Raw genomic sequence first — 27,106 nt, 5'->3', positions numbered from 1 at the left:
TATCTGTATAATTCATATTTTTATATTGATAAAGGGTCAGATGAGTACTGTACATGTAATATGAAAGGGGTTGCACGTAGCAGTTCCCCTCAGCTCCAGTGATCCTTTTAGAGTGTTTTAACTCATTATTTTGGTTTTACATATCCCTTTGAATAAAGTTTAACAGCTTAAGATATTTATACGGAAGACCTGAGAGGCAAGTGAGAAAAAAAATGAGTTTTCTAATCTAAATTGTTTTCTCTCCTGTGATATGACTTAAGAACAGGTGAAAAAGAAGGTTTTGCCTGGTAATACTCATTTCAGCCACACAAGGCTGAAGTGCAGCACTACCCCGTGTTCTAAATAGGACTAAAAGCATTCATGTTTTCTTCCAGTTTTAATTTCTCCATGCACTCTAAACACAAGGTACATATATTGTGTGTTAGCAAGTTATGTAACATTACTGTCATGTCTTTCATTTGGCTAAAAATGTATTTTAATTAAGCAAAATTACACTCAAGGGTTTGCGTTTTAGTCTGGATGAGGGGAGACACCCACGTTTGCTCCCTGATTGGGTCTTATCAGTCAAGACATCAACCTTGATCCTGCCATCAGTGTATGAATGTGTTTGTGAATGGGTGAGTGTTGGCATGGAGTGTTAAGTGCTTTCATAGGTCAGAAGACTAGAAAGGTGCTATATAAGTGCAGTCCATTGACCATTTACGGAACCTCCTGTATAGAGCCAGACATGAGTTGTAGTGAAAGGCACTGCTGGTTTCCAGAAGTGTTTCGCCACATTCTGTATTCCCATTATTATTATTGATAATAACAATCATAATAATAATTATAATAATAATAATAATATATTTTAGAATATTAAAACCAATATGAAAAGTGATTTTCTCCATTATTGAACTGAATTTGTTTAACTTAACTGTGTGTTAAAATGGGTAGTATTGAATATATGTGAGGATATGTATGAGGTCAAACTTATGTGTCCCTACTGTATTCTGTACACTGACACTTTTACTACACCTTGAGCTGGTCTGACGCTGTGGCCACAGAGCTGCCTATGTAAACACAAAAGATGAGAAGAAGCGCTGGCCAGGTGCCAGAAAACTTTTCAGGGGGTGAGGAGACCCACTGAACTCAAGGTATATAAACACCTCTCTGAGTATCATAACCTTAATATGGCCACTTTTGGTGTTTGAATAATAACAATATTTTGCTAATCTTTCTACATTTTAAGGACTCTGCTCAGTCACAGTTTGATGTCTAGTTTGATGTCTAGTAACTGGTGGTCTTTAAGGTGAACACTTAGTCCTCCATGTGTCTGCCTCATCTCTGTCAGTGAAGTTGGTTTTTCTGTAATTTGGGAAGATTACTTTTTTTCAGTTGTCTCTGTCCAGGAACCAGCAGTGTTAAATCAACTCAGTCTACAAAAACTTGTAATACTGTAATATTGTGTCAGTTTTAAACGATTCTCAGTAATAAATCATGTTACAAAAACAAAAATGAAAGTGAAGAAGCGTTGAAGTAATGTTTACACAATAACTGCTGAGGTAAAAATATAAAAGTTTATCCTTAAATGTGCCGAGGGCAGCACTTCATAAAAACATGATACAGTCATTGACTGTATAAAATATGGACGTATTCACCGTGACGTCACCCATTGGTTTGCAAACTGCCATTTTGAAGCCTCCAGTGTAGTGATTTGACTGTTGCCATCTTGAATTTGGCCATTGCCATGTTTGATTTTTGGAGCCAGAAGTGACCATATTTGGGCGAGAGGGTGGAGCTGACCATAGCGCTAGCTGTTAGCTTGGTTAGCACGGTGCATTTACAATCTATGGTTAACAGTGATAGTGATAATGCTAATGCTAATTTTCGCTAGTGAAAAACAGGCCTAAAAACGTTAAAACAAAATGTAATCACCGGAAAAACTGATGATCATCCAACCCATTGGTGGGGCTTTTATAACAACCAAACGCTGAACAAGACTTTTTTGGGCGACCAAAATGTTACAATAAACTTTAGTGAACTGAAAATACACTGTGAAATAGCAGCAGCTACTCCCATACACCATGGTTACGTTACGTAAGCAACACTGTCACCGTAGTAGCAACTTGTCAATCACAATGTAGCCACGCCCTAAAGCATACGCTGCTTTATCATGTATTTAACTCTAAATGGGGCCATAATTTACAAAATGAACATCATGCTGTATTGAAGAAGACTTGAGTTGCCCCCTGATGGCTATTAGATAGAATGCAGGTTTTTGGCACTCTCTCTATATATATACATATACATATATATGAAATATATATAGAACTATAGTTATACTCATTTGATATGAAATACAGACACAAAAACTTTTCTTCACTTCTGTTTTTTGCTCATACAGTCCTTATGAGCAAGATTGTAGAGTTTAGAGCATCCAACTCTTTATAATTCACACCTAAATCACATGCATGTTAATTTGCTTTTCAAGCAACTCAGTCAACTTTGCTCTACATTGCAACAAATCATTGTTAAACGTGCATCCAGCCTCAGTCTGTGGATTTGCTTGTTAACTTTGTGCATGTGCATGTCTGTTAACTTTCCACTCTTGCCTCTCAGACAAGAATCTTAATTTGCTTTTACGGGAAATATAGTCCTCTGACAATAATGATAAGAATAGAGGCAGGAAGTACAACATGTACTATACATTTCTTCATTTGTGGTAAACACCTGCTAAAATTCTTATGAGCATGTTTCACTCTGCAAAAGGGAAGTCAGATCTTTCTCTGCAAATCTTTAGCATTAGCCGTGTGGTTTTCACAGTGTACTGTCATTGACTTTTTGAATTATCAAGATTGAGATTAAGGCATAAAAATTAGATTAACTCTCTAACTTTTTTTTCTATAATTGTAGTAATAACTAAATTGAAGAAGGTTTATTTTGCTGAAGCAGACCATAGATGTGAATTGTGTTATGTTTTGTTTTCTACTTTTATATCTTTTTGGAGGTGGTCTGATGCTTTGTGTCTGTGCTCACGAAGAGTGTCCCTGAATGAGGAAACTAAGCAAGAGAGAAGGGAGGGTACCTGTACAAAACTGAAAGATGATAAGAAGTGGTGGTTTGTGACAGATACAAGCTTCATAAGGGGGGAGGAGGCTGGAAATTCAACAGGACGAAGAAAGAGCAAGCTGAGGTCAAAACAGCATCTACTTCTCCTTGACTGAAAATCAGAAACTTAATCTGGAAACTCAAAGGCAAATTTTAGTTGAGGTTTAATAATTTAATAATTTAACTTTATTGTTCATTTTTCTACATTTGAAGAATTTTGTGCTGAATCCTTCTTGGTGAGTTTTTTTTTTAAATATAAATTACAAAACACATTTATCTGTGCTCAAGTATAAAATCTCTCAACACTGGTGGATGTAAAATTGTATGTGTAAGAAACGCTATCTCCTCCTAGGGCGTTAATGGTATCAGCTTCAAACTTGAATACATGACTTATGACACTGTGCTGAACAGAAGTTGTTAAAAACTTTGTAATAACTCAAACGGTTTAGATATAATAAGCCCTGAAAGTTGTAGTGCCACATCACACCTTACAATGTAAACCAATGGGGAGGCAATCTCTAGGCATGGACTTTGTGTCAAACAAATGGTTCTGATGTCTAAATTATAAGTCTGACCACTTTGAAACCTGTATTAATGGATTTGCGACGAAATGTCCTACAAAAAAATGTGATTTTTAATGTAAGCTTTGGCCAAAGTCATGGGATTTATGAGGTGATTTCACAAGAAGAGTGACATTCTCCTCTCCAACTGAGAGAGAGAGAGAGAGAATAGGAGGAGGGGGGGATGGGTGTGGGGGTTGAATGGAGCTCATTGAGTGAGAGTGACAGTTTAGTGACAGTTTAGCAGAAAGGTCTATATACTTACAGTACATTATATACAAACTTTGTATGAAGTTTGGGGTTATTATAATTTATTTTACAATAATTGTAGGTCTTATATGTATAATGAGAAGTGGAGATGACCTATGAGGGGAAAGGAAAAAATGGAGTGAGGGTGACTGTTAAGTGATAAAGTGCTGCAGAAAAATAAAATCAAAACTAAAATTTGTAGCTCTGTACTGCAGTTTTTCCTTTATTAGGGCCCAGCACCTAGTGGTACACTCACACTCTCCATTCAAATATATGAGTATTTTTCTGTGTCCAGCTGCAGTTACTTATTGTCTCTACACACCTGACAGTACACATTTCAATCAAACTTTGACCAGGTCATGTGGGTTAAAAGTCTTTACTTTTCTAAAAATAGACTTGATGAAAATTAGTAAATTAATTTGTTTTACACACAAACTCATCAAGAGTTTTGTTTACTAATTGAAATTCAAGTAAATGGGCCCAAAACTTGCATAATTTTGATGCCACAGGTGTGAGCAAGACAGACATGTCTCACCCTGCACAAAATTCTCATCCTCACACTGTTGAGATTTGATGCTTCGCCATGACAGAGGACATTGCTATAACTTTATTGTAAATGCTCCAGTCTGCACCAAACTTTACATGTTTGATAAGAGTCCCGGCCTGTACACGTCCTAATGACAATATTCCATCAGTGATGCAAACTGGCTGAATAGCGCCCCCTACGAAATTTCAGCAAAGCAGCCCCAGCAGCAGGCAAAACAGTGGACAAAGGAGGTGATGTTTATCTCCTTCTTGCACTGTCTGAAAACAGCCCGGGTCTGAAGACATCTACATGCCCATGACAGAAGCCCTTCAACTGCGCCGTGGCCCGATGTGCGCAAAGGCGCGAGGGCCCCTTCAACGCTGCTTGCAGCTTTAATTTTTCTGTATTTTGGGAAGATTACTTTTTTCAGTTGTCTCTGTCCAGGAACCAGCAGTGTTAAATCAACCCAGTCTACAAAACTTGCAATACTGTAATATTGTGTGAGTTTTAAACAGTTCTCAGTAATAAATCATGTTACAAAAACAAAAATGAAAGTGAAGAAGTGTTAGAAATGTTTACACATTAACTGCTGGTTTCTAGCTGTGTACAGCAGGGTTTGTCTTCAGATCATTACTGATAAAGCCATAGTTTCTCTCATGTTACTTTGGGCCTACGAGTCAGAGCTAGCACTATATCCAGTTTAATCAGTTTAAAAGAGTACACATAAAAGAAAATGAAAAAAACATACACAGCATTTTGTTCTTAATCTATGGGTCTATGTATTTGTAATTCTTTCTTTCTTTCTTTCATTTTACAGTGTGTAACACTCCTATAGCTTGTTTCCTCTCCCTCGCACTGATATCTGCTCATGCTTTGTACTAGTGTGACATTTTTTTGCCCTCCACACCCAGCTGTTATCCTCGTGCCCAAACCAAACACATGTCAAAATGCAAAGATGAATATTTTTCCTATCCTTCTGTCAGAGCACTTCAAAAACAATGTGGAGCACCCAAAGTGTGTTTTAGCAGAGAGCTGTTGAGTAATGAAAGTTTTTAAACAGTGGTTCAAAGCCCCATTAAATGACTGTAGTCTCAGTTAAATTATGTTGTGAGCTTTTGACTGTGTGAGGTTTTTGCAATTATTGTTATTGAAAACTTATGGGGTTTTATTTATGTCTGTGGTTTTTGCTGACAATATTCTGGACCTCTTTAATTCACATGTAGTCCGAGTAAAGTAAACTTCACTTACGAGTGCTGTTGGTTCAAAAAAACATAAAACAAGTTTTGTGACATGTAAGATGAGTAGGCCTATTTTGATTGATGTTTCTGCCTTTATTGATACCAGGGTAATGTAGATATCATGGAGGTTAAAGGAGAACAACATCGATTTTACACATCATAGTGTGTTTCCAGGTGTTGGGAGTGTCCAAATGCAAAACGTTGTAAAAAAAAAAAAAAAGGTAATGTCAAAATGCCAAGACGGCATCAGATGTATATGGAAAATGCCAGACGGAGCAGTGTGAAATCGGATAAGTTGACATCACTTGAGTCAGCGTCGGTTGGGGCTGAAGACTACAAGTTTGAAAATCTGTGGGTGTGGAGTTAGAATGAAGTGAGGTTACCAGACCTCTGTAGCTCCTAATCTCTGGTGGCGGCTAGCAGCTCCAGACTACATCAGTCACTACCAGCATAACACACCTGAATCTGTACAGTGGATTGAATCGAGTTCTGTTGCATTGTGGGGAATGTAGGCACCAAGTTCTGACAGGAAAGAAGAATGTGTGGAGTAAAAAATATATCATCTCTGGTTCTGCTGCATTGATTTCAGTCCTGTTATTTAAACTATCCATCGTGAATCCAGCAATATTATAGGAAAGCAATGCTGAATCGGTGAAGTCCTCTTTTTGTTATGCATTCATGACACCAGATATATTACAGATTCTATGTCTGAAGGGGTCATAGTGATGAGATTGGATAGTTAGAAAATAGTTCCTATGTTGGGCCAACTGTGAGCAAGGGCACACAAAATTATAATTATGGCCATTTTAAAAAATTGTAGAATGGAAGATCATTTCAAGAAAGGCGATAAGAGGGCACATCCCTTCAACAATGTCTTGATCAGAGACATTTCGGTTATAGAGCAAAAATACTTGCTGTGAGCTGTAGCCACAGTTGCTTCCTTTGCTGGTGTTCAGCCGAATAGAAGTCAAGCAGACTCCAGGAAATGTGAACACAGGAGGCAGTCATTATGCTCTGCTTCAATACATTGTGTAAAGCACTTTAAACTGCCTTTGTGTACGGGGCCCCGGAAGGGCCATAGAGAGAAAACAATTTATATATATTGAGGCCTAATTTTACTGCATCAAGCACTCAAAATGCTTTTGTGTGATACAATTCGTTTCCACATTTTGGATCATTCATGTGCACAAGATGAGTGAAAGCCAACATAATTTTATTTACCAGGAATTTATACTCTGCATCTTATCCTTACCCATCCTATTATACTGTTATATTATATATCCATCCTGACTATTTAGGAGCAGTGGGCAGCCACAGTCTGACACCCAATAGTTGAAGCAGGTGCACTGAACTGGATGGTTCAGGGAGAAAGGCTGGTCTGTTGTGTTGGCTCTCTGTATATACATTTACCTTGTGCACATGAATTAATCAAAATGTGGGAATGAATTGTATCTTGAATGCACACAATACATTTTGAGTGCTTGATGTAGTAAAACGTGGCCTCGATATATATATATATATATTTTTGTCCTTGAGGAAGACACTGTATGCTTGTTGGCTCATGATCAGCTGCTGACCTCTGACCTCCCAGTCTCAGGACTGGGAGGTCAGAGGTCAGGAATGACAATGGTGAAGTGTAGTATCTCATCATTATTATTTTCCCTTCAAGTTTTCGCAGGCCAAAAAGCTCCTCTCAGCGTCCAACGTTATCAGCTGACCATTCATGAACTCCTGTAGAGGTATGTGAGGTAAAAATAAAAAAGTTTATCCTTAAATGTGCTGTAATATCAGCAGAGGGCAGCACTTCATAAAAACATGATACTGCTCACCGAAAGTGCAACAATAAAAATGAGATGTACTCATTTGATATGAAATACAGACACCAAAAGCTTCACACTTGGAATGTGGCAGCAAAAAGTTTGTTGTTTGCTTCCTCACAGAGGATGTAAATGTATTCAGCTGGAATTTATGTGATAATGTGGATTGTCATGAGTTTTCAGTGGTGAAAGACTGAAACTATGAAAATAACCAAAGTTGTGATCTGTTTGTTCAAACAATAGATGATTTACATTTAACATGCACAAGTACAAAAGTCATACTGGTAAAGTGTCATGAGATGAGAATTGAATACATGTCCTTCCTAATTAAAATATCTCTTATTTTCAGCAGGAGGCCACAATGACGAAACTTGAAGAGGAGCTCTTGAATACTCTGAAGAACTTAACTAAAAATGAGTTTAATGAGTTCAAGTGGTATCTGAAGCGGGATGACATCCTGGAGGGCTCTAAAGGCATCCCAGTGGCTCAGCTGGAGAATGCAGAAAGGCAGGACACAGTGGATCTAATGGTACAGAAATATCCAGGTCGTGGAGCTCTGCAGGTAACCATGAAGGTTTTAGAAAAGATCAGCAGGAATGATCTGGTGCAGCGTTTACAAAACTTCCACTCAGGATCAAAAGGTAAGTTAGCGGAAGGAATCTGAAAAGCAGTGTCACATGCATTTCATAAATTATTACCTCAGTTATGAGTTATAGTACTCTCTTAAAAGTAATGTATTAACAAAAAAATATTTAAAAATAATGTTAGAGATTAATTTGTCATTCTTCATGGTACCACCTTCATCAAAAAGAAAAAGTAAAAAAATTGGTTAACTGGCTCACAATATGAAAAAAACAACAACTCTGTTCCCCTTTTCTTTTTTTTTTACCTACCACATCCTTGTTGCTCACTGCAACCAGTCATCTGTTAGTCTAACAAGACCCCAAGATACTTGAACCTCCTCACTGGGGAAACTCCAGACCCAGAAGAGATAATTTAGCGTTTTACAGCCTCTTGGACTCTCAACCACCACACTTGGCTACAAATAAGATAAGTCTTTATTGTCCCAGAGAGAAATTTGCCTTGGACACATAATGCTGCTGTTGTACAGTACCAAATAATTCAACATTACAACACATCATACATCTCAAAAATACTGTGATAAAAAGTACTCAGGATAAAAACTAAAAATCAGTAAATATTCCGAATTCTGAGATCCTGAAAATAAGTACATCACTTAAAAAAAAACATACAGCAGCTTGTTTGTATGTCCGTGTCACTGGAGGAACTGTGCCAGTGGACGTTTAGAAATAAACCAAGTACTTGGAGAAGGTCATGATTTAATGAGACCAGCAGACCTACAGTACCACTCAAATGTTTGGACACACTTTATCATTCAAGTGAATGGGAAGGTGGTCTGGGATCTGAACGCCAAGGCCTTTACCTGCATCTTTACCTATTGCCCCCCACTAACATAACTCCTAGAATACAGGCACATCAAACTCTGCCACCACTATAAGGGTGCAATTCTCTTTGGCAATTCTTTTATGGTTTACAGAATCTCTCAGTTTTCCATATACATCTGATCCACTTTATAATCAGGTGTTGATCAACTGACAGCTTTTTAAGTCGAGTCTATAAGACACACAAATCCAATGAAACTAGGGATACACGATATTTGATTTTTTGCCGATATCCGATATGCCGATATTTCCAACTCACCGTGGCAGATTGCCAATGCCGATACCGATATATGCATATATTTTTTCCCAGATGGCTGAGGAGACTATTATGCATGCAAGCATAGATTTTACTAAGTATGATCAAGAAAGACAATATATGAAGGAAGAATTTAGGAAGCCTTAAAACTTTAATGAACCTGCCAATTGGGTGGAGCAGTAGAGTTTTCATTGAGTTCATTAGACAGACAGGATTGATGTGTAGGATTTTATCTCTGGTCCACACTCCGGAGCAGAAGGTGGCGGTAATGCACCTAATACGCTGGTTGCCAATCGCAATTATAAACCAAAAAGATTTTTTTTTCCAAACAGAGTGGTACATCCTGTCAGTCAAGGTGTTTCCTATCTGTGCAGCTGAACTTAGCAGCTACTCAATGGACTGTTTCTCCCTGATGGTCCCGGTGCTTCCTCCGCAGGCTCAACTTCACTCAAGCTGCCCGTCAGAGCCGCTGCTTCTTCCCACTTTAACTTGAATAACAAACTGGGGCTTGGTGCTCTGGTTGGATCCACATGCAGAACCGGGGCTAATATTAGCTGGGAGGCTAGCAGAGGCTAGCTGGCTGTGCTTCACTCCAGTAATGCTGCGGCTAACGCTCCGCTAGCCTCTCAGCTAACGTTAGTCCCGGCTCTCCATGTGGATCCAACCAGAGCACCAAGCCCCAGTCTGTTATTCAAGTTAAAGTGGGAAGAAGCAGCGGGTCTGATGGGCAGCTTGATTGAAGTCGAGCCTGCGGAGGAAGCACCGGGACCGTCAGGGTGAAACAGTCCATGGAGGGAAGCACAGATAGGTGGCGGAGATGGCAACAAATCGGCCTCTCATAATTGGCAGAAATGGCCGATGCCGATATTTCAATTTAGAGCTTTTATCAGCCGATACCGATGACGTGCCGATAATGTTGTGCATCCCTAAATGGAACCACTTCATATGGATTCTCATTCCAGTGGAACTTCATAGTCCACAGGTAGAGATCTCTGTAAGACCCCTCCAAGAAAGATGATCACTCCAAACAGCTGTTTGGCATATGCCTTCCCCCTGAGGTGTTTATCCTGCTTATTTATCATTTGAGCACCACCTTCTTCCTGAAATTGATTTGGGAAAAGAAACAATCCTGCTTTTCAATTAAGTAAATTGTAAACTGTTACAAGAGCTATAACTATAACCCTACAGTAAACTTTTGAGTTACTTTAGAGAAAATATAAAATTGAATGGTAAACATTCAACATGTTGCACATGTTAACACATAACATTATAAAAGCTGTTTTGCAAAACTGACCGTGTGTGCTCTGCCTTATTTTAGATGTCAGGCCACGTTATTTTGGTGCTCAGAAAGAAGAAGATACCAGAAAGAAGCCAAAGCTAAAGTGGGTCCAACAGTTTGCAGTAGAGGTGACTCTGGATCACAACACAGCTCATCCTAATCTTATCCTGTCTAATGATGGGAAACAAGTACATCACGGAGATGTAAGGAAGAAACTACCAAGCAACCCTGAGAGGTTTTACAGATGTGTTAATGTCTTAGGGCAGCAAAGTATCTCCAATGGTAGATTTTACTACGAGGTTCAGGTTAAAGGGAAAACTGCCTGGTATTTAGGAGTGGCCAAAGAGTCAATCAAGAGGAAAGGAGATATTACAACAAGACCCAAGAATGGCTACTGGACTATAATGTTAAGAAATGGGGGTGAGTACGAAGCTAATGATGATGATCCAGAAGGTCTCTCTGTGAATCAGCCTCCTCAGAAGGTGGGAGTGTTTGTGGATTATGAGGAGGGTCTGGTTTGTTTTTATGATGTAGATGCTGCAGCTCTTCTCTACTGCTTTACTGACTGCTCCTTCACTGAGAAACTCTACCCTTTCTTTAGTCCTTGTACTAATAAGGGTGGTACAAACTCTGCACCTCTGATTATCTCTCCTGTTAATCATACACTAAACCACAAGACACATGAATCTGGTGATCAGAATGAACACTATGAAAGAAAGAAGGCCGCACTAGAGAGTGTCCAGCAGTTTGCAGTAGAGGTGACTCTGGATCCTGATACAGCACATCCTGCTCTCATCCTGTCTGATGATAGAAAACAAGTACGTTGTGGTGACGTGTATAAGGAACTCCAAGACAACCCTAAGAGATTTATTAAATGTGTTAATATCTTAGGAGAGCAGCATTTCTCTTCAGGTAGATTTTACTTTCAGGTTCAGGTTAAAGGGAAAACTTCCTGGTATTTGGGAGTGGCCAAAGAGTCAATCAAGAGGAAAGGACCTATTACAACAAGCCCCGAGAATGGCTATTGGACTATAATGTTGAGGAATGAAGATGAGTATGTTGCTAATGATGATGATCGGGCCAGTCTCTCTCTGAATCAGCCTCCTCAGAAGGTGGGGGTGTTTGTAGATTATGAGGAGGGTCTTGTTTGCTTTTATGATGTAGATGCTGCAGATCTTCTCTACGCCTTTACTGACTGTTCCTTCACTGAGAAACTCTACCCATTCTTCAGTCCCTGTACTAGAGACGGTGGTACAAACTCTGCACCTCTGATTATCTCTCCTGCCAATCACCCACTGAACCTCAAGACATTTGATGTTGGGGAACAGAAAGAACAATATGAAAGAAAGAAGGCTGAACTGGAGAGTGTCCAGCAGTTTGCAGTAGAGGTGACTCTTGATTCTGATACAGCACATCCCAATCTTATCCTGTCTGACGATGGGAAACAAGTACATCATGGAGATGTGAGGAAGAAATTACAAGACAACCCTGAGAGGTTTAACAGTCGTGTTAATGTCTTAGGAAAGCAGAGTTTTTCCTCAGGAAAATTTTACTTTGAGGTTCAGGTCAAAGGGAAGACTGCCTGGACTTTAGGAGTGGCCAAAGAGTCGATCGGCAGGAAGGGACAAATCACACTGTGCCCTGACAACGGCTACTGGACTTTATGGTTGAGGAATGGAGATGAGTACGAGGCTATTGATAACCAATCAGTCTGTCTCTCTCTGAAGAGACACCCTCAGAAGGTGGGGGTGTTTGTGAATTATGAGGAGGGTCTTGTTTGTTTTTATGACGTAGATGCTGCGGATCTTCTCTATGCCTTTACTGACTGTTCCTTCACTGAGAAGCTTGTTCCATACTTAAGTCCCTGTACTAATGATGATGGTAGAAACTCCACCCCCTTGGTCATCTCTCCTGTCAATCACACAGATTAGATTAATCATACTTTTTCTTCAAGCATCAAAAGATGCTATAAACATTCATGCAGACTGTTGAAATGAAAGAGGGTCTGTGGAGTATAATACACAATTTTGATAACAAAGACTGAATTTAAATATAAGTGTCTTTCTGTGCAAGAAAAGTACTTTGACATGTGCAACAGGAGATTGAAGGAGATGTCAAACATGCAGTTTGTTCACACCAATATAGCCCTAAGAAGAGTTAAACCAGGCAACAGTGAAGGAGAAAACAGCTCTTGTAATGCACCATGGGTGTGTAAGTCCTTTAAAACAGGATTTGTGGTGATGAATACTATTTACTGTATTTGAAATTTTGATTAATTTTGTTATTTCTTCATTTTTTTTCCATTCCTGATGTATTTTATGACTACTATTATGATTGCAACACAGTACTTTGTCAACTCTGACTCATTAACAGAACAAACAATGAATCAAGACAAAACTGGAGGCTGCAACACTCAAACTTATTGAAGATTATTTTTAGCCTGTAATTTTTCTTTGTCTTATCTTTTATACTTTTCTAGCGTGGCCTTCAAATGCTATTACATGAAAAAGTTTATTGATTGATGGGTTGATTAATTGTTGATAAATTGTTGTTGTTAATTGTTTTTTACATCAGTAATGTTAAAAACAACACAGGTTGCATTTTTGTTTTACAAGTTTGAACTTTGCCTTATGTGGGTTATTTTTTCTATTGCAATCTCATATTATAAAATCATGTAATGTAATCAAATTTAGAAACAGTTGTGTACAAGCATCAATACATTGAAAATGTATTATTGTTCTCACAAATGGGATGCAAAAATCCTGAAAAATCTTGGTGACGTAAAGTGTGTTATCATTTTTTTTATTTTGGTATTTTCTGTAAATAAAAGAAATGTTGGAGTGAATTTGGGATGAATCTCATTCTGCCATGTGTTCGTTATTTAAACATAAGTAATTAAATGAAACTAATAAACAAATACAGAAATAAAAAGTGAATTGACATTTAACATTCAGTGCATTATGAACAAAAGAATTTGTGGTATTCTATTATATATATCTAAACTTCTGGGATTGACACAACACTAATGTTGTCTAATAAATATATTAAATTTAAAAAATTACATAGTAAGACATGTTTGGCGGGTTGTCTGTTGAAACGGTAATTTTCTCTGAACTTTAAGAGTTGATAATATCACTGATTTGCTTTAAAAATAAAATGTTTACAGATTGATCATTTACTTCATAAATTCGCTAAATTTTTTGAAATTATTTAAAAAATATATAACTGAATTGGTCATTTGCTCTTAAACTCAAAACTGAGTAGGCAAAATTTGCTCTAAAATTTAACATAGTAAATTAAACCAGAAATATTTGCTGAGGAAAATGTGTTGCTGTAAGGCCTGATGCTAATTGGCATAATTTTTTGAATTACTTTATAATCATGAAAATGAATTGATTTGTGGAAGTCAAACATATCATCTAACAAAAGCATCTAACATTGGGCTTTAGTCAATTTCCGTCAACATAATGAGCTTTGTGCTCTTATTATAATTGCGCACAAGTTGACATACAAATCATCTTGGTAGCATTATGTGGGAGGAGATACAAATCAAAGTGGGTTTTAGAGGATGTGACTCTGGATCCTGATACAGCACATCCCAATCTCATCCTGTGAGGAAGTAACTACCAGGCAACCCTGAGAGATTTTCCTCTTCTGTTCATGTCTTAGGAAAGCAGAGTTTCTCTTCAGGCAGACTTTACTTTGAGGTTCAGGTTAAAGGGAAGACTGACTGGGATTTAGGAGTGGTCAAAGAGTCCATCAGCAGGAGACAAAAATCACACTCAGTCCTCAGAATGGTTACTGGACTTTATGGTTGAGGAATGGAGACGTGTACAAGGCTAATGACAAAAATCCGGTTCCTCTCTCTCTGAAGAAACACCCTCAGAAGGTCAGAGTGTTTGTAGATTATGAGGAAGGTCTCATTTGCTTTTATGATGTAGATGCTGCAGCTCTTCTCTACACCTTTACTGACTGCTCCTTCACTGAGAAACTCCCATCCTTCAGTCCCAGTCATAATAACAATGATAACAATGGTAGAAACTCTGCCCCTCTGATCGTCTCTCTGATTGATCACACTGATTAGATTCATCATTTGTTTTCTCAGAAGTTATAAAAAAAAAAAAAAAAAAATGATCAGTTGAAATTCTGCTTAATGTGGTTACATTAAATTGTAATTCAACTTTTATTCACACATGAATGAGAAGCATTTTCAAGAAACAGGGCAAAATATTTGTGAAAAAATATTTATGATTTACCGAGCATGTAAATAAAAGATGTTTGAAGCATTTTATGAATCACATTAAATTCTTGATTGAAATTAATACGTACCCAGTAAATACTGAAATTCAAAATAAAGTTGATCTATTATGTTATATTTACACATTACATATTGTACTATGTAAAGAAACAAAAACAACAGTGACACACTAGTTGTATTATGAACCAAATATAAATAAAGACTTTAAGAAGCTTTCCTTCCAAAATTAAATTAGTGATACTATTTGTCTATTGAAAACAGTTCAACACATAAAGCTTCAACAGTATAAGCTTTTCTTTCTACATTCTTACAGAATGTGAATTGTTTTGTATAACAAATACATTAACAATAAACTACAAAGTAGGACACTTTATGAACAACTGATTCAACACTGGGAAAAAAGTCACTGCATCAAAACTGTAAAAATTATTAACTAAACTGCGGTCCAGTTCCACCTCAGTACTCTGTGCTAAAATGCTTGTTGACTTTGAAAACAGAAACATAGATGGTGAGACTGATGAGGAAGAACTGCTTCTGCTCCTTCAACCAGACCAGCTTCATCTTCACCTGACCGTCGGGGTTCCGGTACTCCATCAGAAAGTGCTCACCGCTGTAGTCGAAGGACAGCGGGTTCTTCGCCATTTTGATGCAAATGGGTGAGCTGACACACCAGAAAGGTTTCTGGAACTCGTCCAGCAGAGTCAGCGTCATGATGCAACAGTTCTACCCAGCACAAGAAAGAGCCATCAGAGCTGAAAACAAATAGATGTGACCTTTCTTTTCCAGCAGCCGACGAAAACCGAAATTCATTTTGCGGAGTCGTCAGTCAAAACAGACGTTGACAGCCACAACGTGTGCAGATTGGCTGGTTTAATTGTTATCACAGGCTCAGTATACTGTTACGTCATGTGATTGTTTGTGGTGTATAAACTTCCTTATTTCCACAGAGTTATACTAATTTGAATGTTTTCTTATTAGTTTTAGTGCAGGTAAGCAATTGGCATATTTAAGTAATACTGCAAATTCAGAAATCTCCATGACATATAAATACAGAAATCCACTGATGAGTGTGTGGAGAGTGTGGAGCTCTAATATTCAAAGACATGGACAGACTGAAGCTGAAATTATAATTTCCGCATCTGTAAGTACGCATTGGTCCGCTAGGGTCCATGTGACGTCCATGTACGCATAGGCTCTGTGCAGATATCCATGTACCTCCAATGGCTTGTGACCATGCGGACTTGTCTGCCCTGGTCTGTGTGGTCACAACACTGTCTTCCTGTAGATGCCGATCTACTGCGCATGTGTGGGACGCGTCCTCAAAGCGGACAGAAAGAGTATAAACTAGTACTACAAAGAAGTACTACACGTCTGTAGTGTTTGCAGCTGTCCACGTACGCCTCCGCATCAGCTCGGGAGTATAATATAAACAACATAAAATCACAAAAAACATGATACCTCGCTTTTAAGGTAATTGGCCAAATTTCAAAACATTCTTCAAATTTGTGAAAATATTGGTATATATTGTTAACCTGAACCTGACCAAATACTTGGCAGGTGACTGGATGAACCATCTGTCTTACCTTGCAAGACAGGTGGATTCACAAGATCACGCAAGAATCCTCATAGGATGCTGATTGGTCCAAACCACTGGTGGTTCGGACAGAAGTGCATAACCCCAGGCCTGAAAAAATGGATTCTCGCCTGATCTTGTGATGCTGTGATCTCGCGAACCCAGCTGCCTCACAAGGTAAATATATTATAGAAGCATTGGACAACATTGCTAAATCTTACCACTACTTGGATTGGTCCAGTGTGTGTTAATTAGTGGACGGGGTATGAAATGTCAGTGTTTTGGAAAGATGTACCTCCACTGAGCCCTCCAGCACCTCGCTCTTCCAGGGCAGTTTGATGTTTCCAGACAGCGATCTGTGCTGGGACAAGTTGGTCCTGTTGATGGCCTTCAGCTCCACCTGTCCATCCTGAATCTGAACTGATTGCAGCAGCACAACAAACTTTAGGTTTTTACACATGTAATCAAGACAGTTCCTTCTGTCAGGACAGTGCCAGTTCAATAAATCAAACCTCTGCAAAAACTAATTCTGATGTTACAGTCAAAGTCAAGATTCAGTTTTATGTTAGAATTAAAAGAAATTGTTCAAAAACCTTACAAACAAAACCTGATCAGATGGTTTTCTTAATTAATTTAAATTTAAAAAGGTTTGATAAAGTATTAGGATGATGTGTTAGTCAGATTGTCTGTACCTGTACGACAGAAGAGCTGGCGGAAGTGTCCTGACATGATCTCAGTGCCGGTGTTGTGCAGAACAAAGTGCAAAGTGTAGCCGTGCAGCCCAAACTCAGGGTCTGAGTTGTCCACAGGCGGTCTGTCCACAGGCTCAGAGAACGGGCTTCATGAGGGGACAAAAAGGACAAAGACCACCCCTTCTACTGTTTATTAAGCTTCATTAAGCTTCAGGGAAGATTAATGTTTAATAAAAATATAATACCTAAATAAAAAAAATATAATAATGGGAACATTTAACCTAATTAATACATTTGCTCAAATAAAGAACAAATAAAAGCACAACTGAACTGATACATTTTTTCTGAAAATAATCAGGTGTTCAAAAGTTTATTTTAAGCGATGAAATTTTCTCATTAAGTTCAAAATTTTTAAGATATTTAAGATTAAAAATATTATTTTTATGTCTTCAGCTGGGTTGATAATGCTGTAGTAATGTGTTAAGACCAGCAGAGGGAGATCTGTCTACCAAAATGAACCTAAAGATTTAACTTTGCTGAACTAGTTTGAAAAATTGAACAATATTAATCTGTTCACTTTTGGATCTGGTGATGTGTTTTGTTATTTTCTGAATATAAACTGGAGTTTATCAGTGTAACAGTTAAAGCAGCTTATAGAGTTTATAGAACTGAACCCACCAGACAGGAGATCCCAGCAGACTCTTTTCAACCAGCCTGTGGAAGTGAAGGCTGACCATGATGAAGGCAACACTGCTCTGACCCTACACACATAAAAACACTGACATGTTAAATTGTACTTTTGTTGATGTTCACATTATAAAAACAGATGCACAATGTCAAGACTTACTGGGACACCTGAACAGATCAGAGCTGTTGTTAATGTAATTAGTAACATTTGTGTTTTTCCTACTATGATGAGTCAAAATGTTTGCTGTGAAAAATGAAATTTTACAATTTCATGCCTGTGCCTGAGTCAAACATTTCCATTTCATCACCGCATAATTCTAAATTTAATGCAGCCATATTAATGTACATATACAGAGAGATTAAAAATGCCTTTAGCTATGTTATAATAATCAATTAATCATCATTTCTGATGAACAAAGAAAATGATATCAGTTAAATAATCCAGAAAGTACTGAATGAGTCTATCTAAATGTTTTTTCCCCTCAGTGTGGTATGAAAAAATAGGTAAAAACCCTCATACACCCACAATAGTTAACAGACCTCCCATTTCCCTCACTATATTACAGAGTTGCCACTATTATTTTCACTATTGATCAATGTGTCGATTATTTAACTCTCGATTATTTAAGATGTGTCAGGCTGAATTTTTACAAAATAGGAAAAACAGAATGTGTAAAAAATGACACAAAAAATGTAGAATATTTCCATTTGATGCAATGGTGCAGCCATGAAAGAAGCATCATATTTACCCTCCAGATGCCAATGATGAAGCCCGGCGACAGAAGGATCAGTTTGATCAATCTGTCTTTTCCAATGAAACGAGCAGGATGAGTCTTCATGTCCAGCTTCAAAATCAGAGAGCGCCAGTCAGGCCTGACAGAGGAGAAAGGATTGTAAATGAGTGGTGGTGGATGAATTGAAAAGGAGGTGTGAAGGAGGAAGAGGGGGTGTCTCTTACTTCCTGACTTTGGGGCTCTTCAGTGCGTCCTTCCTGACTCCGTGCAGCTGGATGTTGCTGATATGATGGTATCTGGGGAAGTTGCCTCCGCTCCAACGGACGATCACAGACGACTCGAAGAAGTACGCTCGGCTCTGCTCCAGCCTGCTCTCCCGTCCCAAACAATCACACACTGTCAGCTCCCAGCTCACATTCAGGTTCCTAGAAAAAACTCAACATAATCAGTTTGTTTACAAGGCTCACAATATTTTAAACTGAAAGCTTCTCATCAAAAGTTTAGTCATCTTAACCTTCAAAGTTATTATTGTGTGTAAAGGCTCGGTCACACTAACATTTAAATATCGGTTCATTTCAATAGAAGTGTTACAGTCAGTGGATTTGCTCACATGAGTGAAGAAAAATCCACAAAAAAAAGTATTTTCAAGACAAGTTCAATTTTAGTGGTATGTGAATTTGAGCTGTTGACAAATGGCACACTGTTATGATTGTGTTGAGGGAACGGAGAGCCTGAGAGTTTGAAATGGAGGAAGCTAACGTAGCTTATTAGTTGTGTTGCGAAATCTACTTTTATTTAACCTCCTGTGTCATATTATAAACTGCACCATGAAGGAGACATGGTTTACAGCGGGGGTCAGCAATCAAGTTCAACCATGGACCAGATTTTTTCAGCACTATTTATTTCTTCAGGTGCAGTAAAAACACGTTTTTTATATGTTTCTGTTTGTCTAAAACAGTTTTAGGATTTTATATGAGGGTGCATGTCATCATTCCCATAAGCAATACACACACAATAAACAGTGGCCTGCTTTATTTATGGTCTTAGCTGAAGTACTGTTATTGACACATCTGTTCTGGTCACATAAGAGAGGTTGTGTACCTTTAAATGTATAAGCAGTTAAACGCTCATATTTATTGGGATTTAGATGAGCCCTGTGTTTATATCATTATCTACTGTAGATTTATGAAGAGTCATGTAAAATATTTGATGCAATCTATAAAAAAGGGAAAACTAGCTTTTGTTAGGGAGCCAAATATTTTTGTTGGAGCGTCAGATTTGGCCCATGTTTGCCATTTGCCGACCACTGGTTTACAGACAGTCAATAAATATGTCTTTCAAATAACTATGAGAACTTATTCTTTGTTAGCAACTAAGCTTATGAGCTCGCTAACTGACTGTTAATGCTAGTTAAGTGACAGTTTTAGTTCCAGTTTTGGAAACTCTTTTTGCTCACAACTGGACACTGGAAAAATGTGATAAAGGTGCCAAAAAGGTTGCAAACCACTGTTTCCAAAAAGGAAAGCCTAGATAACCATCCTCAACTGTATTACACCACAGAACAAGAAAATTAAGTTGACTAAATATGACTATGATGGATTATTCATCTACAGCAAGTTTTAAGTCTCTATATGAAATAAAACCAGTGGCTGCTGCCTGGAAAGTTGGAAATTAATCTATTTGAAGTTTTGTTATGAAAAACTGTCAACAAGAGTAGGAAATATATTTGATTGTTGTCACTGAATAACACATGAAAAAAGCAGCACAATGACAGCTAGTAGCTTTAAAGCGACACTTTAAAAAGGAAGGAATGATACCTCCTATATACAGTGTTAAAAATCACATTTTCATCCGTCCCGTACCTGAGGACCCACTCTGTCTGCCTGGGCAACCCCGTGTACGGACTGATGTCTCTCAGCTCTCTCCTCCACTTGTTCAGCTCTTGTCCGGCCATAGTTCTGAAGTACATCTTCTTCCAATGACCTGCTGAACGATCCTCCATCTCCACCGGATCCTCCTTCAGTGCAGCATCGTCCACCGACTTCGGCTTCCATGTTTGACCTCCAAACTCTGACACGTAAATCTTATGCCACATGACACTACAGTGAGAGAAGGTCACAGCTGAACACTGGTTGCAGTGAGAGCTACTGATTATGTGATCAAGACCAAATTTTGTTCTAGTTTGTTCAACAAAAGACAATAATTACAAAACTTATATAGGTATTCAGTAATATCCTGTTCCAATCTGCTGACTAAAAATACACAAATACAGATTTTGGGCTGCTGAGGCTCAGAGGTAGAGCAGGTCGTCCACTAATCCGAATTCAGACAGCACATTGTAAGAACCAGTTCTGAGTGAGAAAGATGTAGTTAATAAGTATTGCAGTAAAAGTAGTGGTTTGGTCCCTCTGACTGATATATTATTATATATGACATCATTAGATTATGTGAATAGTGAAGCATCAGTGTTAGAGCAGCATGTTACTGTTGTAGCTGCTGGAGGTGGAGCTAGTTTACACTACTTTATATACAACAGCTGTCAGCAGGTGTCCTGCAAGAAACAGAAAGGTTGTTTTTCTTTTATAGTAATAGTTGCGGCCAATGAGCCATTGTTGGATGCTAACACTTTTCCAAAGACCCAAATGTTATTTTCTGTCTTTTTTTTCCTGCTGTACCGAAATCAGACTGAACCATGAACTGTATGTACCGTTACACCCCTACTTAGCCTGCAAAGCTAACTTGCTGTTACAGATTTTCTACAACTACATCTGCATATTTTATTGGATAAATAAGATAACGCCTAATGATCTGAACTAGCTAAAGGAAATACAAGCATTAACAGCACTGTCTGCAACTTCTTGATTAAAATGAAATGAGGAACTGTTTCACACTTACTCGTCATTGGCAAGCTGGTGGAAAAGCTTGCTGACGTGGCTGATGCAGAACAGCGAGGACGCGTCCAGGTACGAAAGGATCTTAATCAGAATCTCAGACGGCAGCCTGACAAAAAGGTAATCACTGGCGTCATTTATTCAAAGTAATAACCAAGTGATTTAATCCACCAACTAGTGCTGAAGCCGGTGTCGTGCAGTTCCTCTAACAGGGATACAAACGGGTAAGGGGAGCATTGTATGGAGAGAGAAAACCTACCACAACTAGGGGGGGTTCAGGGGCCCCTGGGAGAAAATTTGGAAAGATATTCGCTTTACATGATCATCTATAGTTACTTTTAAGTATATTTGCATCTGCCTGTAAACTAATTCTAACAGCTGTTATGAGGTAAAACAACCCTACATAAAACACATAAAGGAATCAATAGATGTGAGGGCTGAATACATCAACAAAACAAAAACAAGACGACAAGATAAAAAAGTATGTTGGAAATCAGCTGATAGTAGCTTCTTCATTAACATTCTTCCACTATCAGGCATGTAATTGTTAAAATTCATAAAAAGCTCACATCTAGTCTGTATGCATCATTACACATGACATGTAACATAAATGCAAACGTGAATTCAAACATTTGTCTTTGTTTAATAAAATTACAATAAAATAATGAAATAATGATACGCCCAGTCCAGAGCTGACTCAAAAAAAACTCAATATATATGCATATAAATGCATCAATATGGCATAATTTGGAGACAAAATTGAGTTAAAATGAACCAATTCTGCATCTAAATCAGTGTTAATCTTTCCTGCTTCAGTGTCCAGACCACAGTCAGGAAGCACAGGGGAGACTTTGTAACCCCTTCACTTTAATCAGCCGGTGGCAAACAAGATGCAGGTACTTGGCTTACGTCTTGAGGAGTTATGGCATTTATTCATTGACAAATAGCCTAAACTGTATACACACCACACTGCTATGTTCACAGCTATACTGCTATCTTCATACTCTCCGCTCCGGTCGACAGCCTCACCATCACACACACGCTCTCTCTCGACTGCACACTCGCTACACACTGAGCTAGCTAATGGAGCTACGCTATTGTATAATCAACCTGACAGACCCCCCCCCCCCCCCCCCCCCCCCACCCCCCCCCACCCCCACCCAGATCTCCTAGAGTTTGCATCTCTGCTCTAATGACAACTAGGAGAGGCAGCACATACACTGGCCAGAATGAGCCTTTCTGTACAGCTGGCCACCCTCTATAGGTAGCCACCTATACAGGAAGTGATGTTACGCTCGGAGCACACATCTCGACACAGTATCGGCTTTTCAAAACAAAAGTATCACAGTACGATGTTTTGAAGTGATCAGTTTAAATTGTTTAGACTTTACTGAACAAAATAACAATAACAAAACAAGAAAAAACTCCTAACATTCTGTGATTAAAGGCTCTCAAATGTGAAAATGTGCGGCTTTTCTTGGTCTAACAAAACTGTAAATTTTATATTTTGGGGTTTGGGGCTGTTGAGTGGATAATTGTTTGTTTGTTAGTTGCAGCCCTAAAAAATAAGCATTAAAACCAATTAGATTCTGACTAAGTGTTTCAACATGGTCTCAGATGTAATTCATCCATACAGATGAAATACTAACAGTTGTCCAGCAGATGTCGCCATTTCAACTGTATCTAATGCTCTGAAACAGTAAACCATGTCAATACACTTGCCTCATATTGAGTCAGTACTTCAGAAAGCTTTGTTTCTCTTATCACTGTGTACATACAGGTAAAATCTCTGAACATTATACTGTCCAACTAACTCCTATCAATTAGACCTGCAATATAAGACATATTATCTTATCTATATTTAGCAGAACTGGAAAATAAAGCATTAATATAAAAGTCATTAGAGTCCTCGTCTGAAATAAAAATAAATTAAATCCTATGTAAACATGGGACTGGCACTGCTTAATGTAAATTCATCTTTTGGCTACTTTTTAATTAATGAATCTTTCACTCTTTAAAATGACCAAAAATAGTTTTTAAAAAAATCATTCTAGGGGGGCAGCTGACTCAATTACAGTTTAGTTGTTTGGTCTATAAAATGTCCGAAAATTGTGAAAAATGTTGATCTATGTTTACCAAAGCCCAAGATGACGTCCTCAGATGTCTTGTTTTGATCCCAACCCAAAGATATTCAGTTTATTGTCATAGAGGACTACCTGAAAATATTCACATTCAAGAAGCTGGAACCAGAGAATTTGGGATTTTTTTTTTTTTAAATGACTCAAAAGAATCATTTGATAGTCAAAATAGTTGGTGATAAATTTTCTGTCAATCGACTCATTGATTTATCAACTAATTGTTGCAGCTCTAAAAAATCTTTTTAGCATTTCCTCAAGTCCAAGTTGACATATTGAAACGTTTTGTTTTGTCCAAGGGACCAAAACCCCAAAACATTCAGTCTAATGTCATAGAAGACCAGAAAATATTTATATATGAAAAGCTGAAATCATTTTTTTTTCCAATTATTAAATTTGTTTCAATTTCTTTACTTTGACTGACTAATTGCTTGAGTAATAATTTTAGCTTAAAGTAAAGCAGTTATTTTACTTCTCATATATAAACTACCTGCAACAATAAGAAAATAGATCAATTAGTCAATCAGTGTAAAATTAATTGATTTTAATCAGTTTATTGATTGTTTTAGTCAATTATCAAGTAAAAAATGTTTTTGTCTCATTATGACAGGTTTAATTGGTTAATAGGCTAAGTATGAAAAATAACACTGTGTAACACAGTTTTTGTTCCTGGGTAGTAAGTGTTACTTCCTAATTTCTTATGCCTAAAATATATGAAAAAATGGCTATTACTCCCTTCAAACTTTGCTCTTGTGACCTGGACAGTGATGAAATTGAAATTTCCACATTTTCATTCACATAAAGTCAGAAAAACAACATATGAATCAAAATTAACATGTATATATACTAAAGTTATATAATAATGACAAAAAAAGATTTAGAAGTGAGTAGTTTTTTCGAGATTTACAATGATACTGTAAAATCACTTTTAAGAATCAGCCTCCCATCCTCTATCTGCAGATTCATGTTGTTTTTTCTGACGTTATGTGTATGAATATGTGCCAATTCACCCATTTTCCCAATGGTACATTTCAAATCATCACTGTCCAGGTCAGAAAAGCAAAAATTGAAGGGAATAATAACCATTTTCTATACTTTTAAGACATAAGCAATTAGGGAATTAGCCTACATTTACTACCCAGGAACAAAAAACAAGTAAAAATTTGTTACAAGGTGTAATTAACAATGTCTTTAAAACATATTTTTTCATGGGAAAATGAAATTAACACTTAAAACAGATGTGACAGTAAATGATAAAAAATTTGGTCAAACATTTGTGATTAGCTAGCTTAACTTACCTTTCCACTAAGTTTTCCTTTGGTGGAGAAGATTTCACTTTGGTAAAATGTTCTCTGGTTTCCTCCGTTTTTACTTCTGGGAAGCTGGGATACAAATTTTGAAAAATATTAACATGTTTTTGTCAAGTTAAGTTCTTAATGAAAGTGTAATGGCCTCTGTGTGGCAGAAGTTACCTGTGATCCATCCCGCTAACCGGGTTCGGTGCTACCTTTGGCCGCCTTTTCTTCCTCTTCCCGCCCGCCGGTCCTTGACACGGTCCCGCCTGTCCTCCGCCAGAACCCGGCTTACCTCTACCACGAACCGGCTGTCGTCTACCCGGAGCCGGCCAGCCAGGTTGTCTATCCAAACCCTCCAAGAAACTGCGGAAAAACTCACCTCGTCCGGCCGCCATCACACCTTGATAAAGATGCCACCACTCACCATCATTAACGCGAGGACACACCACTTCCTGTCCACTGTACCTGTGACGTCAGTAGAGCAGCCAGACCGCCAGGTGGCAGCAGAGTGACGTACAAAAACATGACAGGTTCATTATTATCCGTGTTTGTAATTTATCCTGAAGTTTACATTGGAATGATAAAAACATATTGTATAAACACAAATCTTTATTTTGAAAATCTTGGTTTAGGGTTGCACATTATTTACTTATGAGGAGTTTTTATCACAATACAACATCCTGTGACACCTGGGGATTATGCAAAGGGTTTTGGTTCTGGTATAGTCTACATATGCTATTTAGGCAATAACCAGGGGTTAGTCATCCATTTTTACCATCTCTTACTCCAATTCACTCTCCTGTAGGGAAAACTTGTCTTTCTATTGAAGAGTTTTCCCAATATTATCACCTTTCTTACATTGTCATCAAAAACTGAAAATGTATAAGCTTCATAAAAGTAGCCTAAAACTTATGGCAGAGCTGTTGTATTAGATTGCATTCAATTGTACAGGTGTTCCTAATAAAGTGAGTGCATGTAAGAAAATAAATCTAAAACACTTTTTTGGTCTAACTCTCAACTCCAGGAATCTGTTGTGTCACAACACAACTTCCTCCTAAAAAGTCCAAACATGTCCAAACTTTTTTTGTCCGTTATACTGGATGCAGATCTGGTGGAGACAGATGCAACATCCACCCTGTTCCAAACAGAGTCTCTTGATTGAAAAGCTTTTAACGCAGCAGATCAGTATGTCAAACCAGTTTTGGGTTAATTTACAGCCCCATTCAATCATGGGACTGTTCCAAGAAGCAAATTTACAGCAGTAGTTATTTGTAGCTGCAGAGCCCAACAATCCACCACACCCATGTGAGCCACATCCCTTAACGTGGTGTTTTTCAGCAACATTTTGCAGGTTTGCAACATATTTAACTTGCTTTTCTAATTTCTTTTCAGTTTATGCCCTTTTTCTCTGAGCTTTATTCACTTTTCAACAAGCAATTTTATCCAAACCTTCTTGGAAGAGACCGCTAGTATTGCTCTCTTACCTTTAACAAGTTTAAAAAGAAGATGAGGAGGTGCTCTTTTCTCTGCAAACACTGTCAAGAATAAATAAAATAAAGAAAGTTACATGCAATATATGGTAAAATTTCATCATTTTACATGCATTTCACATTTCTTAAGAATATTGCATGAGGGTAAATTTTCATTTTAATGGCTGTTTCTAGATTTTCTTAAAAAGTAAAAACACACCAAGAAATTAATTTTACAGTCAAACTTCCTGCAAATCTTTCTGTTTATGAAAAAAAGTGACAGGTCTTTATTTTGAAAAATAAAGTCAAATGATGGTGATTCTATGAAATGGCTGTATTTTTACAAGATTATGTTAGCAGGAAATACACTGAAATTAAATGTTACTGTTAAATTACATAACAACAAAAGTGGTCTATCTTTTCCAAACAATGTGACACGATGGTGATTCCACAACACAGCTGTATTTTTACAAGGTTGCTCTGCAAGTGTGTGCGTTACATAAGCGCGCTCCGCTCTGTAATTTAACTAAAAGCTGTGAAACTTGAGAGCACATGAATGAACAAACACGAACAGCTACACAGAGAACCTACAGCTCTCGGCTCTGTCTGTGATGTAAACATGCTGTTGGTCTCCAAGCAGCATGATAAACAATTACACACCATGTAATTGATAATGTCCTCATATGGGAAATACAGGAGCAGGCAGAGATGGTGAACATCACTCTGCTCTGCTGCCAGCCTGAGCATCACTGGCAGTTTTCTGGTATTTTGTATAGCAAAGAAAAAACACCTGCATAGTTTAAACTTTAATATTTTCCTTCAAAAGAGAGAAGTCATCCTCTGAACCTCCTTTTGGTGAGTATATTTGGTTTATCATTTAGTTTAACTGGTAAAGCA

At 37.9% G+C, this 27,106-nt stretch overlaps 2 protein-coding genes across 9 annotated transcripts in view; one reads left to right on the top strand and one right to left on the bottom strand.

The window, feature by feature from the left end:
- Nucleotides 1-7,345: 7,345 nt before the first annotated feature.
- The window catches only part of LOC122975305 (NACHT, LRR and PYD domains-containing protein 12-like), a 224,994-nt gene continuing 205,233 nt past the window's right edge, over nucleotides 7,346-27,106 (top strand). The window contains exon 1 of the mRNA XM_044343676.1: nucleotides 7,346-7,399. The gene's annotated coding sequence lies outside the window, so the exon portion shown is untranslated. The remainder of the gene's footprint in view (nucleotides 7,400-27,106) is intronic.
- On the bottom strand, nucleotides 14,704-25,221 carry LOC122975310 (F-box only protein 15-like). 8 transcript variants are annotated; one of them, XM_044343690.1, is made up of 12 exons: nucleotides 24,918-25,220; nucleotides 24,744-24,827; nucleotides 21,315-21,419; nucleotides 20,282-20,518; nucleotides 18,644-18,844; nucleotides 18,435-18,558; nucleotides 17,677-17,759; nucleotides 16,999-17,144; nucleotides 16,602-16,721; nucleotides 16,459-16,471; nucleotides 16,317-16,407; nucleotides 15,390-15,456 (listed from the first exon to the last, which is right to left on the bottom strand). In XM_044343690.1, exons 1-11 carry the CDS (start codon nucleotides 25,133-25,135, stop codon nucleotides 16,335-16,337), a joined length of 1,404 nt encoding a protein of 467 aa, XP_044199625.1. In that variant the 5' UTR covers nucleotides 25,136-25,220; the 3' UTR covers nucleotides 15,390-15,456; nucleotides 16,317-16,334. The 8 variants fall into 8 exon arrangements, with proteins under 8 accessions (XP_044199621.1, XP_044199624.1, XP_044199622.1 ...); XM_044343692.1 differs by having other exon boundaries at nucleotides 15,394-15,456; nucleotides 16,602-16,726; nucleotides 24,918-25,219; XM_044343687.1 differs by having other exon boundaries at nucleotides 15,388-15,456; nucleotides 16,317-16,471; nucleotides 24,918-25,221.

This window comes from Thunnus albacares, chromosome 23, assembly GCF_914725855.1.
Source record: "Thunnus albacares chromosome 23, fThuAlb1.1, whole genome shotgun sequence".
In the NCBI taxonomy this organism is placed as follows: Eukaryota; Metazoa; Chordata; class Actinopteri; order Scombriformes; family Scombridae; genus Thunnus; species Thunnus albacares.
The sequence above is the reverse complement of the archived record's forward strand: the minus strand, read 5'-3'. Positions and strand labels throughout refer to the sequence as shown.

Coding starts and splice junctions, on each gene's coding strand:
- LOC122975310 (XM_044343686.1), bottom strand. CDS start 25,135: ATGGCGGCCGGACGAGGTGAGTTTTTCCGCAGTTTCTTGGAGGGTTTG. Junction 24,828..24,917: donor GTTAGCGGGATGGATCACAG/GTAACTTCTGCC, acceptor TTTGTATCCCAG/CTTCCCAGAAGTAAAAACGG. Junction 16,727..16,998: donor CCAGCTCTTCTGTCGTACAG/GTACAGACAATC, acceptor TGCTGCAATCAG/TTCAGATTCAGGATGGACAG.